The 14,520-nt window shown below is 36.0% G+C and overlaps 1 protein-coding gene across 1 annotated transcript; it reads right to left on the reverse strand.

The window, feature by feature from the left end:
• Positions 1-13,400: 13,400 nt before the first annotated feature.
• On the reverse strand, positions 13,401-14,464 carry LOC149255227 (galactinol synthase 2-like). The gene is made up of 3 exons (XM_089457186.1): positions 14,225-14,464; positions 13,996-14,130; positions 13,401-13,875 (listed from the first exon to the last, which is right to left on the reverse strand). Exons 1-3 carry the CDS (start codon positions 14,441-14,443, stop codon positions 13,621-13,623), a joined length of 609 nt encoding a protein of 202 aa, XP_089313312.1. The 5' UTR covers positions 14,444-14,464; the 3' UTR covers positions 13,401-13,620.
• Between the last annotated feature and the right edge of the window lie 56 nt (positions 14,465-14,520).

Consider the following 14,520-nt stretch of genomic DNA (forward strand, 5'->3'; position numbering starts at 1 on the left):
GGGTTTTAGTGTAACGACATTCGTGACTCCAACGTGATGAATATGGATAAGATTATTTCATCATTTTAATTTTAAATCAATTTATAATTTAGAATGATGAATGGTGAATTTAATTTTTAAATCAATGTAGACTTTGAACCATGAATAAAGAATGATGAATATGGATAATAGTATTTCAATATTGAATTTGGTAATCTATAAACTATTAATGTAATATGGATAAGAGTATTTCAATATTGAATCTAGTGGTCTATGGAATGTTGAATATAGATCAGTGTATTTCATTATATAATGCAATTATGTATGAATCAATATATTTATGTTTTCATTATTGAATATGAATTTGAAATAAATAAATAAATAAATATATATATATATATATTAAAAAAAAATTATATACAACCAAATTTACCTAAAATTTGAGGATACTCCGTGAGTCCCCCTAAATTTTCCTAAAATTTAAAAGTACTCTCACATGTCCCTTTTATACATTTCCATATTAGATTTCCGATCTCGAAGTCTTAGTGGAACATTGTGTTTTGTTATTTTTTTTTTACTTATTAATTATTTTATATCAACTATTCAAAATTTAATTATTTTATATTAATTATTTGAAATTTAGATAATAATATATTTAATTTTTAAATTATAGATATATTTTTATTTTTTTCTAATAATTTATATATCTAGGAATTTAGACTTCTGTGATCCATAACATTGTATCGATAATCTTCGGCAAAATCACATAACCAATCTTTTGTCGACGCGTTTCGAACCAACCAGTGTGGTTCATCGTTAGGACAAGTTGACGATGAACCACACTGGTTGGTTTGAAACGCGTCGACAAAAGATTGGTTACGTGATTTTGCCGAAAATTATCGATACAATTTATATATCTGTGAAATTTAAATTGTTGGTCCCATACTAATTGACTCAAAAAAAAATTATCATTTGCTACTGCTAGATTTATGCTGTTGTGTGGATTTTTCGGTTTGACGGTATTTAGGATCTTAGTGCTTTTCGGTGCATTGTTTACTTTTCTTAGGTGAAGTTGTATTGCGCATAAACACTGTGAATATGTTGCGTCAACCATTTTAGCAAAGTTGCATAATAAAACTTCGACGTCCACAACAAGTGTCAGTCTCAATCGTTAATAGAGAAACATTAATATTTAATGGTCATATTTTTTATCGTCCTTTTTATTTAAGTAATATTTTTATGCGGAGAGGTATGTATATTTCAAAATTGGAAGAGAGCTTACGGTCTAAACTATTCACGTTTAATCGTATTATACGCTTTAAAAGCGCAAAAAAAATAGACGTAGGCGTCATTTACCAAAGGCTATAATTTTTCCTTGATAGTATATTTTTTATTGGAATTTTATGAGAAATTTTTTAATGTATTTGACTACCAGAGTGTTTGAATAATTTTTTGAACGGTAGAAATGAATTCAACCGTTTCAAAAAACGTGAAGCGCCCAGAAATCCTACAGATTGATAAGTGTAACTTAAATTTCTAAAGATTTCTACCAAATTTTATTAAAATATCACAGAAATTTCGGTATAATACCCCACAATTTTTTTTTAATTAAACACCATGCATGCTTATAACACAAATTATCTCTTACCGCATATATGAAATATATTAACGTTATATCATAAATTATAACAATAAGGAATTATATCTCCAAACTTAACCGTTAAATTGTTTGGTTAACCGTTCAAGGTAGGTTCATCCCTGAGTTGAATATGAACCCCACGCAAAAGGCTTAAACCCATGGCATAAAGCTTAATAACTCACCCCCCCAAGTTGAATTTATAGTACATATGTTGCATTAAAGTTTTATGTGCCAAGTTCTGGAATTATCCACCTGCCCCCGGACGCTTGGAACCATACCCACCATCCATTTGTCTGAGCTTGATCTGATGGTCGAGAAAGTCCAAGGTTTGGTTGAGGATATTTAACCTCTTTCCCAGCTCCGAGGCCAACACTCATGGCAAGGGCTAACCAGCCATATATTGAGTCATAAATGCCTTTGCCATGTATGTATGTGGTGCATGTCAGTGAGATGGCATACATAACTTCGGCGGGCGACCTCGCGTTTTCGGTGACATACGCGGGACCCACCAACGAGGGCCCGCCCGCCCCGTCTCGTTTTTGACTGCGGAGAAATGTACGTAATTAATTATCTGCATCAATGCTCATCCCCACGCGGCCTGAAACACATTCTCCGACTACTCCTCCGCATACTCCACCGGAAACACATGCTGGCCGCCGGAGTAAAAAACGAGACGGGGCAGGCCGGCCCTCGTTGGTGGGTCCCGCGTATGTCACCGGAAACGCGAGGTCGCCCGCCGGAGTTATGTATGCCATCCCACTGACATGCACCACATACATAGATGACAAAGGCATTTATGACTCAATATATGGCTGGTTAGCCCTTGCCCATAACTCCGGCGGGCGACCTCGCGTTTCCGGTGACATACGCGGGACCCACCAACGAGGGCCCGCCCGCCCCGTCTCGTTTTTGACTCCGGCGGCCAGCATGTGTTTCCGGTGGAGTATGCGGAGGAGTAGTCGGAGAATGTGTTTCAGGCCGCGTGGGGATGAGCATTGAAGCAGATAATTAATTACGTACATTTCTCCGCAGTCCGTCGTTTTACTCGCTGCTCCCAACCCCAATCATGAAGCCGCGCGATTCACCGATTTGAATTTGAATTGATTTATCGCGCCAATTTCATTTTCATTTGCAGTCAATATCCGAGGATTGAATCGTGGAGTTTGGGTTGTTTTGTTACAGTGTTGTGGAATCGAGTTTGTTTGAGGTTAAGGAATGGGATGCAATGGACAAAACCTTTATGGGGCACCAGGGCTCTTCTTCCTCAATCACTTTGGATGGGTATGAAGGGTAATTCCCCATGGATATTTCTACGCGGTTATGGATTGCTTCTACGAGAAGACATGGAGCCACACTCCGCAGTACAAGATCGGATACTGCCAGCAGTGTCCAGAGAAGGTGTCATGGCCCGTGGAATTAGGGCAACGGCCCTCTCCATACTTCAACGCTGGAATGTTTGTTTTTGAGCCGAGTCAGCTGACATTCGACTGCCTTTTGGAAACTCTGATGGCTACTGTGCCAACGCCCTTCGCAGAACAGGTCTGGATTTGTTCTCATTTCAGTGACGATCATGCACATTTTTGTTTGGTTTACCAGATCTAATTTTGACTAAATTGTGGTATATGTTTTGTAGGATTTCTTGAATATGTATTTTGAGAAGATATACAAGCCCATTCCTCTGCTGTATAATCTGGTTCTAGCCATGATGTGGCGGCATCCCGAGAACGTGGACTTGGACACTGTCAAAGTTGTTCGCTACTGTGCTGCTGTAAGCTTTCTTTTCACTGCAAATTTGGGTTCGATAGAAACAATATGATTTATATATGAAAGACGAGATAGGTGTTCTGAGCGTACAGGGTTATATTAATGGATGAATGTGGATGTGCAGGGATCGAAGCCGTGGAGGTACAGTGGGGAGGAGGAAAATATGGAGAGGGAAGATATAAAGACGCTGGTGCAAAAATGGTGGGACATATACAATGACCCCTCGTTGGATCACTCGAGATCATGCGACATAATTCCAGATCCAATTTCAGAGTTGGATGGAAAATCAAATGATCTGCAACGAGTGGCTGCTAATTCATTCTTTGCTGCTGCGACGGCAACAAATCCCAACTTAATGCCTGCAGCTTAAGAGATTTCAAATTTGCAGAAGTCGCCTGTAGCATAAGATATTTATATATGTATATTTTAATCCACCGGCATAGACGGGGACAATTTGTATATCATACAGAAGATCATACTGTATGTCCTCAAAGATGAGGATATTGCTGTTGCGCTTACAGTTATTGGTTGTAAATTAATCGAATTTATTTAATATTTGTAAATATACAAATTGACATTTGTATGACTGGACGTACATGGTTACTCTTTCGTTTTCTGTAATTCAAAAAATATTTAATTTTCATTTAATTCTGCATCGATATGAAAATATTTACACGCATGCAATGTGACGTAATTATGAATTATTATAAAATTTAGTAAACCCTGATGGCTAGTAAAAGCCAAACTTCACTGGTATCTTTCATCATTAGTCATCAGCAATGTTATATAGTTTTTTTGGGTAGGAAAAAGGTGTAATTTTATTTATATATATATATATATATATATGCATTTAAATATGATGATTTATTAGGATTCTAGAAAGAGGGGTTATATAGTCATCGTTTTCCAAAATAACTATAATAAAACTAAATATAAATATCAAAACAATGTTGGTACGTGTAATTGTTATATGACATAAGTATGAATAAATGGAGATATACTAAAAAGTCTTACAAAATGTTGTTGAAGTATGTGAACTTAAAGAAAATTGTTATATTTAATCAGTTTTATTAATGAATGGTTTATGATAAAATTGATAGAGCTAATCATTTTGTTGTTGTTTTTTGATCTATGAGGTCCCAAAATCCAATCATAATTTTTTTTAGAAAGACTATCTACTCTATTCTCAATTGTAAACATAAACAACAATTTTGAGGATAAGAGTTGTGCATAGTTTGTTGGAACTTGCTCCCAAACCCATTTTTAGAGAAAATAAATGAGTTTCCAAAATATGTAATACAAATCCTCCCCCACATCCAAAAGTGTCTCCTTGCGAAGTCCCATCAAAGAATTCCCAAGGATGAGATCTATCAACGACTGTTGGATTTAGGATTCTATTGTTATTATCTCTTTGGTCCTTCAAGAGAAGGTCATAAACAACTAAAATTTGTGTCGCGAAAACTTCAATGGGAAAGATGTCATCTTCAAAGATAGCTCTATTTCTTGCAAGCCAAACTCCCCAAACTATTAAAAGAGGCAATACTTGATACAATTTGTTCTCCCTCAATGAGTCCACTGAATACATACCTCCATTAACTCTTCACCTAACCAAATACCTGCAAATATGAACTTTTTCATAACACATTTCCAAACACCTTTAAAATAAGGACACAGTAAGAATAAATGATTGAGAGATTCTTGAATCATCAACTTTGCATAGGACACATTTGTTTGGGCCTTGAAAACATCTCTTTGTTAAATTCTCCCAAGTTGGGAACTTTAATTTTCCATAAAAGTTCCCACCAGTCCTCATGAACATCCTACAATCTATCAGATATAAGAAAAGCATATCCAAATTTTAGCGTATAAACCCCTTAGGAATCATGGGACCAAACCAACTCATCCTCCTCTTGAGCTAATATGAGATGTGTTGCAGATAAACTGCCAATGTATCTAATCTAGAAATGATGAAGATGCATGGGTATGCCTAAATGATCTTTCAAAACCCAACCTCGATTCCATAGATTTGTTTGTGCTAGATCTACAATTTGACTCAAGTAAGCGAGGTCATTACCATGTAGATATTCAATCAAATGTTCAAGAAGTCTGTGATCAATATGAATTCCAATCCAAGGATTGATCAACTTTTAAATGTGATCCATCACCCACTTTTCAAGCTAGGCTTGAATCAATCAATAAAAATTACGAGAGAACAACTTTCCAAATGATAAAAACATTGCTTTTCAATTTATTGGGTAAGCAAATCTAGTCCTCTCACTGCATAGGGTGTATATATTAGATATACACCACTTTCGTCCAATGAGAGTGAGCTTTTAGTAATTTCTAACCAACTTTAGTTGCTAAAGCTTTTGAAAAAAAATGTAAGTCCTTTAAACCCTAACCTCCAAAATCTTTAGGAGCAACTATTATTATCTGGATTACCCATGGAAGAATAGATTGATCTGATAAACCTGACCATAAAAGATTACAACGTTTTTTTTATCTTGTTTAATATGCCTTTTGGAATCCAGGAAAGCCACATCCAAGAAACTAATATTGCCTCAAGGACTGATTTAATAAGAAAAAGTCTTCCAGCTCTAGAAAGCCATCTTAAGCTCCAATTTTTAAGCCTTTTTTCAATTTTTTCTATTAACCAAAATCCTTCTGCAAATTTATATGAGTTAGGTTTTAACTTAAATCCAAAATATTTCAATCCCACAACAATCTCATCTGTGACAAAGGGAAACATACCTTGATAAAAATCCATATCTTCAACATTCAACCCACAAATAGATAAAGTAGATTTTGTTATGTTAATCTTAATACCTTTAACAACTTCAAAAGAGCAAGTGCATATTTGATGGTTGTAGAATATCTTCTTGTAACATCACAAAAGATGAGAATGTTATCTACAAATAGTAAATTTGAAGTGAGAAGCCCAAAAAATACACATAATTGTTGGAAATAATACTGAGAGGGGGGGTGAATCAGTATTATTAATTTCTTTTCAATAAATTATCCAGATTTATGCTTTAAATTATTCTTCCAAAATTGATAATTAACTTGTATGTCAGTACCATAAAATGATGAACAAGAACAGTTAAAAACAGATTGTCACACAACGGAACACCTGATATAAGGTGGAAACCCAATGTGGGTGAAAACCACCTGCTGCAATATGTCTCTGTCTTCTTTCAAATAGAATTTCTTTTACAATGAATTTTTACTGGTGCAGTCCTTTACCAGTACGCAGGCTGCAACCTGCAGAGGGCTACAACCCTCTCTCGTTTTCCAGTCTCTCCTGGAAGGAGCTACAACCCCCTACTTCGTTCAAGGACCACGTTTCATTAATTTTCAGACTGGATCCAAGAAGATCAAATGGTCATCAAGTATAAACAAATCTTCAGAATTACCCAGGCATTAGATCAATATATATTTTCTTTATACAACATATCTTTCAAAATCACCCAAGCGCCAACCCAAGCACTATATCAAAATATAAATAAATGCTCGATCTGGTCACCCATTAAAACAGAGGTTGTTTATGCCGAAATCAGAACACAATGCAGAAGATATACATATAACAGTGCACCCGGAGGCTAGGCACAAGACAAACCCAATATGCGCACCCAGAACCTGAACTGCAATACACCTGAAGCAATGCGATTTCTCTCGAAGAAATGTCTGAACTTCAAGCCTGCGATCCTTTGCTCTGTTCTACGCGCATTCTCCTTGATCAGTAATTGCTCCTTAACCGATCACAAGAATGCCAATCAATTCTCCCTTAAGATCTTCAATTCATAATCAATGCGTTGCCAAAGGATCTCTTTTCTTCTTATATAGTCATGATTTTGATAAAACCATGAGTCGAAACCAGAGGATCCGAAATCCTGTGGCGCAACTGTTTTGACCGATCTCTTAAGAAAAAGGCTTAAGCGGGAAAACGATGAAAACGGTCCAAACAAAAAAAGGCGGACTTTAAACTGAATGAACCCATAATAATACTATATCGGGTTCGCTTCTCATCGCCACCAGCGCATGCCCATATCATGGCCTATTCCCGACGTCCGATCCGATGGATCGGATGCAACATGCCCATTAACCAGCCTTTATATATATATCGGGTCCGCTGTTTTCATCGCTATCGGAAATTTGAAGTGGAAGGCTTTTATAAACTGTGCGATCACTGCGGATGCGATGTTATTATAAAATCCCTTTAAAGCTTCCATTTGTTACACTTAAATGTTATGTTCTCATAATCCAAAGAATATCTTTAAAAAAAAAAAAACATATAACTATATTTTATACCAATTACGATTATCTCCAACTTTACATATATTTTCACATAAAAAACAATACCCTTGTTATATTAAATTTAATTAATTTAAGAAAAAAAATGAAGTCCTCACCACATATTCCTAATTGATTGTAAAAAAATATCAAACTCGCACAATCATTTGTTATACTCTATAATGAATTTCCAAATTCCCATCTTGCCAAATTTTGTGGCACTGTCCTTCTCAGTCAGAATCTATTTTGAAGTTGCTAAATTGATTTATAGAAGCAATATGGACTGACCATGCAATGATGTCCTGTCAAAGGTACATTGAAGAATTAAGAGCAATAGAAGATAGTCTCATCCTTATCATTGATGAAGCTTCTGAGGGTTATCTCACGGAGAATACAAAGGATAGACTTGTTCAGCTGGAATCTAGAAAAAAAAAAAAATTGTATGAACAAGAAGCTACTTGGAGACTTAAGAGTAGTATTGTTTGGCTTATGGCAAGAGATGACAATACAAAAAAAATTCATAATGTTGCAAAAGGCAAGAAATCTACAAATACTATATGGGAACTGCATGACCTAGAAGGTAATAGAGCCTCTTTGTTTGAAGATCTTGCAAATATGGGAAAGTCTCATTTTGAATCCTTGTTTAAATAACCTCGATAAGCAATGATAACAGAAGTTGTGTGATTGCCTTCTTTTTTCCTAGTTTTTCAAATAATGTAAAGAATGCGCCTATAATGGAGGAAATGACATCTGAAGAATTAAAAGAGGTGTTCTCAATTTTTCAAAAGGACAAGAGTCTTGGTCTTGACAAGTGGTGAGTGAAAATTTTCATTGCTTTTTATGAACTAATTGGAGATGATATTCTTTGTGTTGTGGAAAAATTATGAACTACAGGGTTGGTTCTATATTCATTTAATAGTACTTTTATCGCTTAAATTCCAAAAGTAGACAACCCTACTACTTTTGACGAGTTTCAACACATATCTCTATGTGATTGTGTATATAAGGTCATTGCCCATCATTTAAAGCCAATCTTATCTAAAGCGATATCAAAAGAGTAGTTTAGCTTCCTTGAAGGGTGTCAGATCCATGAAGCTATTGGAGTAGCCGAGGAAGGACTACATAGTCTAAAATTAAGGAATATCAAAGGTGCAATTCTAAAGATTTACCTTTCAAAAGTATATGATCGAGTAAGTTGGATCTATATTTGTCTCTTACTTACACATCTGGGGTTTAGTATTCCAATTGTAAACTGGATTATGAGCTACATAACCTTTATTTCCTTCATTGTTCTGATAAATTGATCAACCCATGATCAACCTCACCTTTCTTTCATGCTCAAAGAGGTCTTTCGGCAAGTTTGATGTCAATTATCACCTCTTCTATTTTTATTGGTCACTAAAGGATTAAGTCAAATTCTTGGGAGGCTAAAAGAAGTGGTTCTTTGAAAGGATTATTGTTGGCATTGTGATGCATGCGTTGTACTTGATGGCAACCCTCTCATAGACGAACATCTCACTTATATATGCCAAAGAAGCAGTTATCGGGAGGAATCGGGCCTATATAACCCTTGGATGCATGGTTTAACTCTATCGGGAGTTGTTCGGGCGATCAAATCCCATATATGCATTCATTAATACTATCGGGAGGTGTTTGGGCACTTAAAACCCATATATATATATATATGTATATGTATATGTATATATATATATATATATATATGTATGTATGTATTACATAATAATCAATAGCATGTATGCATTGGACCCGACGGCATATCGCTTTTGGTTTATAATAATATTGCATCCGCAGTATATCGCAATGCATAAAGGGTTGCCCACCCCAATCCTCCGATTGCGATAAGAGGTGGCGGACCCGATGGAAGCATTAAAGGCAGCATATATTAACATCGCATTCGTGGTAATCCATTGCGATAACATATGGACCCGATGGCATTTCAAATGTGGTTTATAATAATATCGCATTCGCAGAATGTCGCAATGTATATAGGGTCGTCCACCCCAATCCTCCGATTGCGATAAGAGGTGGCGGACCCGATGGAAGCTTTAAAGGGATTTTATAATAACATCGCATCCGCGGTGATCGCACAGTTTATAAAAGCCTTCCACTTCAAATTTCCGATAGCGATGAAAACAGCGGACCCGATATATATATAAAGGCTGGTTAATGGGCATGTCGCATCCGATCCATCGGATCGGACGTCGGGAATAGGCCATGATATGGGCATGCGCTGGTAGCGATGAGAAGCGGACCCGATATAGTATTATTATGGGTTCATTCAGTTTAAAGTCCGCCTTTTTTTGTTTGGACCGTTTTCATCGTTTTCCCGCTTAAGCCTTTTTCTTAAGAGATCGGTCAAAACAGTTGCGCCACAGGATTTCGGATCCTCTGGTTTCGACTCATGGTTTTATCAAAATCATGACTATATAAGAAGAAAAGAGATCCTTTGGCAACACATGATTATGAATTGAAGATCTTAAGGGAGAATTGATTGGCATTCTTGTGATCGGTTAAGGAGCAATTACTGATCAAGGAGAATGCGCGTAGAACAGAGCAAAGGATCGCAGGCTTGAAGTTCAGACATTTCTTCGAGAGAAATCGCATTGCTTCAGGTGTATTGCAGTTCAGGTTCTGGGTGCGCATATTGGGTTTGTCTTGTGCCTAGCCTCCAGGTGCACTGTTATATGTATATCTCCTGCATTATGTTTTGATTTCGGCATAAACAACCTCTGGTTTAATGGGTGACAAGATCGAGCATTTATTTATATTTTGATATAGTGCTTGGGTTGGCGCTTGGGTGATTTTGAAAGATATGTTGTATAAAGAAAATATATATTGATCTAATGCCTGGGTAATTCTGAAGATTTGTTTATACTTGATGACCATTTGATCTTCTTGGATCCAGTCTGAAAATTAATGAAACGTGGTCCTTGAACGAAGTAGGGGGTTGTAGCTCCTTCCAGGAGAGACTGGAAAATGAGAGAGGGTTGTAGCCCTCTGCAGGTTGCAGCCTGCGTACTGGTAAAGGACTGCACCAGTAAAAATTCATTGTAAAAGAAATTCTATTTGAAAGAAGATAGAGACATATTGCAGCAGGTGGTTTTCACCCACATTGGGTTTCCACCTTATATCAGGTGTTTCATCGTGTGACAATCTGTTTTTAACTGTTCTTGTTCATCATTTTATGGTACTGACATACAAGTTAATTATCAATTTTGGAAGAATAATTTAAAGCATAAATCTGGATAATTTATTGAAAAGAAATTAATAATACTGATTCACCCCCCCCCCCCCCCCCCCCCCCCCCCCTCTCAGTATTATTTCCAACAATTATGTGTATTTTTTGGGCTTCTCACTTCAAATTTACTATTTGTAGATAACATTCTCATCTTTTGTGATGTTACAAGAAGATATTCTACAACCATCAAATATGCACTTGCTCTTTTGAAGTTGTTAAAGGTATTAAGATTAACATAACAAAATCTACTTTATCTATTTGTGGGTTGAATGTTGAAGATATGGATTTTTATCAAGGTATGTTTCCCTTTGTCACAGATGAGATTGTTGTGGGATTGAAATATTTTGGATTTAAGTTAAAACCTAACTCATATAAATTTGCAGAAGGATTTTGGTTAATAGAAAAAATTGAAAAAAGGCTTAAAATTTGGAGCTTAAGATGGCTTTCTAGAGCTGGAAGACTTTTTCTTATTAAATCAGTCCTTGAGGCAATATTAGTTTCTTGGATGTGGCTTTCCTGGATTCCAAAAGGCATATTAAACAAGATAAAAAAAACGTTGTAATCTTTTATGGTCAAGTTTATCAGATCAATCTATTCTTCCATGGGTAATCCAGATAATAATAGTTGCTCCTAAAGATTTTGGAGGTTAGGGTTTAAAGGACTTACATTTTTTTTCAAAAGCTTTAGCAACTAAAGTTGGTTGGAAATTACTAAAAACTCACTCTCATTGGACGAAAGTGGTGTATATCTAATATATACACCCTATGCAGTGAGAGGACTAGATTTGCTTACCCAATAAATTGAAAAGCAATGTTTTTATCATTTGGAAAGTTGTTCTCTCGTAATTTTTATTGATTGATTCAAGCCTAGCTTGGAAAGTGGGTGATGGATCACATTTAAAGGTTGATCAATCCTTGGATTGGAATTCATATTGATCACAGACTTCTTGAACATTTGATTGAATATCTACATGGTAATGACCTCGCTTACTTGAGTCAAATTGTAGATCTAGCACAAACAAATCTATGGAATCGAGGTTGGGTTTTGAAAGATCATTTAGGCATACCCATGCATCTTCATCATTTCTAGATTAGATACATTGGCAGTTTACCTGCAACACATCTCATATTAGCTCAAGAGGAGGATGAGTTGGTTTGGTCCCATGATTCCTAAGGGGTTTATACGCTAAAATTTGGATATGCTTTTCTTATATCTGATAGATTGTAGGATGTTCATGAGGACTGGTGGGAACTTTTATGGAAAATTAAAGTTCCCAACTTGGGAGAATTTAACAAGGAGATGTTTTCAAGGCCCAAACAAATGTGTCCTATGCAAAGTTGATGATTCAAGAATCTCTCAATCATTTATTCTTACTGTGTCCTTATTTTAAAGGTGTTTGGAAATATGTTATGAAAAAGTTCATATTTGCAGGTATTTGGTTAGGTGAAGAGTTAATGGAGGTATGTATTCAGTGGACTCATTGAGGGAGAACAAATTGTATCAAGTATTGCCTCTTTTAATAGTTTGGGGAGTTTGGCTTGCAAGAAATAGAGCTATCTTTGAAGATGACATCTTTCCCATTGAAGTTTTTGCGACACAAATTTTAGTTGTTTATGACCTTCTCTTGAAGGACCAAAGAGATAATAACAATAGAATCCTAAATCCAACAGTCGTTGATAGATCTCATCCTTGGGAATTCTTTGATGGGACTTCGCAAGGAGACACTTTTGGATGTGGGGGAGGATTTGTATTACATATTTTGGAAACTCATTTATTTTCTCTAAAAATGGGTTTGGGAGCAAGTTCCAACAAACTATGCACAACTCTTATCCTCAAAATTGTTGTTTATGTTTACAATTGAGAATAGAGTAGATAGTCTTTCTAAAAAAAATTATGATTGGATTTTGGGACCTCATAGATCAAAAAACAACAACAAAATGATCAGCTCTATCAATTTTATCATAAACCATTCATTAATAAAACTGATTAAATATAACAATTTTCTTTAAGTTCACATACTTCAACAACATTTTGTAAGACTTTTTAGTATATCTCCATTTATTCATACTTATCTCATATAACAATTACACGTACCAACATTGTTTTGATATTTATATTTAGTTTTATTATAGTTATTTTGGAAAACGATGACTATATAACCCCTCTTTCTAGAATCCTAATAAATCATCATATTTAAATGCATATATATATATATATATATATATATATATATATAAATAAAATTACACCTTTTTCCTACCCAAAAAAACTATATAACATTGCTGATGACTAATGATGAAAGATACCAGTGAAGTTTGGCTTTTACTAGCCATCAGGGTTTACTAAATTTTATAATAATTCATAATTACGTCACATTGCATGCGTGTAAATATTTTCATATCGATGCAGAATTAAATGAAAATTAAATATTTTTTGAATTACAGAAAACGAAAGAGTAACCATGTACGTCCAGTCATACAAATGTCAATTTGTATATTTACAAATATTAAATAAATTCGATTAATTTACAACCAATAACTGTAAGCGCAACAGCAATATCCTCATCTTTGAGGACATACAGTATGATCTTCTGTATGATATACAAATTGTCCCCGTCTATGCCGGTGGATTAAAATATACATATATAAATATCTTATGCTACAGGCGACTTCTGCAAATTTGAAATCTCTTAAGCTGCAGGCGGTGCAGGCATTAAGTTGGGATTTGTTGCCGTCGCAGCAGCAAAGAATGAATTAGCAGCCACTCGTTGCAGATCATTTGATTTTCCATCCAACTCTGAAATTGGATCTGGAATTATGTCGCATGATCCCGAGTGATCCAACGAGGGGTCATTGTATATGTCCCACCATTTCTGCACCAGCGTCTTTATATCTTCCCTCTCCATATTTTCCTCCTCCCCACTGTACCTCCACGGCTTCGATCCCTGCACATCCACATTCATCCATTAATATAACCCTGTACGCTCAGAACACCTATCTCGTCTTTCATATATAAATCATATTGTTTCTATCGAACCCAAATTTGCAGTGAAAAGAAAGCTTACAGCAGCACAGTAGTGAACAACTTTGACAGTGTCCAAGTCCACGTTCTCGGGATGCCGCCACATCATGGCTAGAACCAGATTGTACACCAGAGGAATGGGCTTGTATATCTTCTCAAAATACATATTCAAGAAATCCTACAAAACATATACCACAATTTAGTCAAAATTAGATCTGGTAAACCAAACAAAAATGTGCATGATCCTCACTGAAATGAGAACAGATCCAGACCTGTTCTGCGAAGGGCGTTGGCACAGTAGCCATCAGAGTTTCCAAAAGGCAGTCGAATGTCAGCTGACTCGGCTCAAAAACAAACATTCCAGCGTTGAAGTATGGAGAGGGCCGTTGCCCTAATTCCACGGGCCATGACACCTTCTCTGGACACTGCTGGCAGTATCCGATCTTGTACTGCGGAGTGTGGCTCCATGTCTTCTCGCAGAAGCAATCCATAACCGCGTAGAAATATCCATGGGGAATTACCCTTCATACCCATCCAAAGTGATTGAGGAAGAAGAGCCCTGGTGCCC

This window comes from Pinus tabuliformis, chromosome 7 (genome assembly GCF_031772625.1).
Source record: "Pinus tabuliformis cultivar Carrire ecotype Pingquan chromosome 7, CPIR1, whole genome shotgun sequence".
NCBI classification, from domain to species: domain Eukaryota; kingdom Viridiplantae; phylum Streptophyta; class Pinopsida; order Pinales; family Pinaceae; genus Pinus; species Pinus tabuliformis.

Bases quoted from the DNA above. Each gene is read 5' to 3' on its own strand.
- LOC149255227 (XM_089457186.1), bottom strand. From the start codon at position 14,443: ATGGATTGCTTCTGCGAGAAGACATGGAGCCACACTCCGCAGTACAAG. The intron at 14,131-14,224 runs GTCTGGATCTGT...TATGTTTTGTAG, and splicing joins CAACGCCCTTCGCAGAACAG to GATTTCTTGAATATGTATTT. The intron at 13,876-13,995 runs GTAAGCTTTCTT...GTGGATGTGCAG, and splicing joins TTGTTCACTACTGTGCTGCT to GGATCGAAGCCGTGGAGGTA.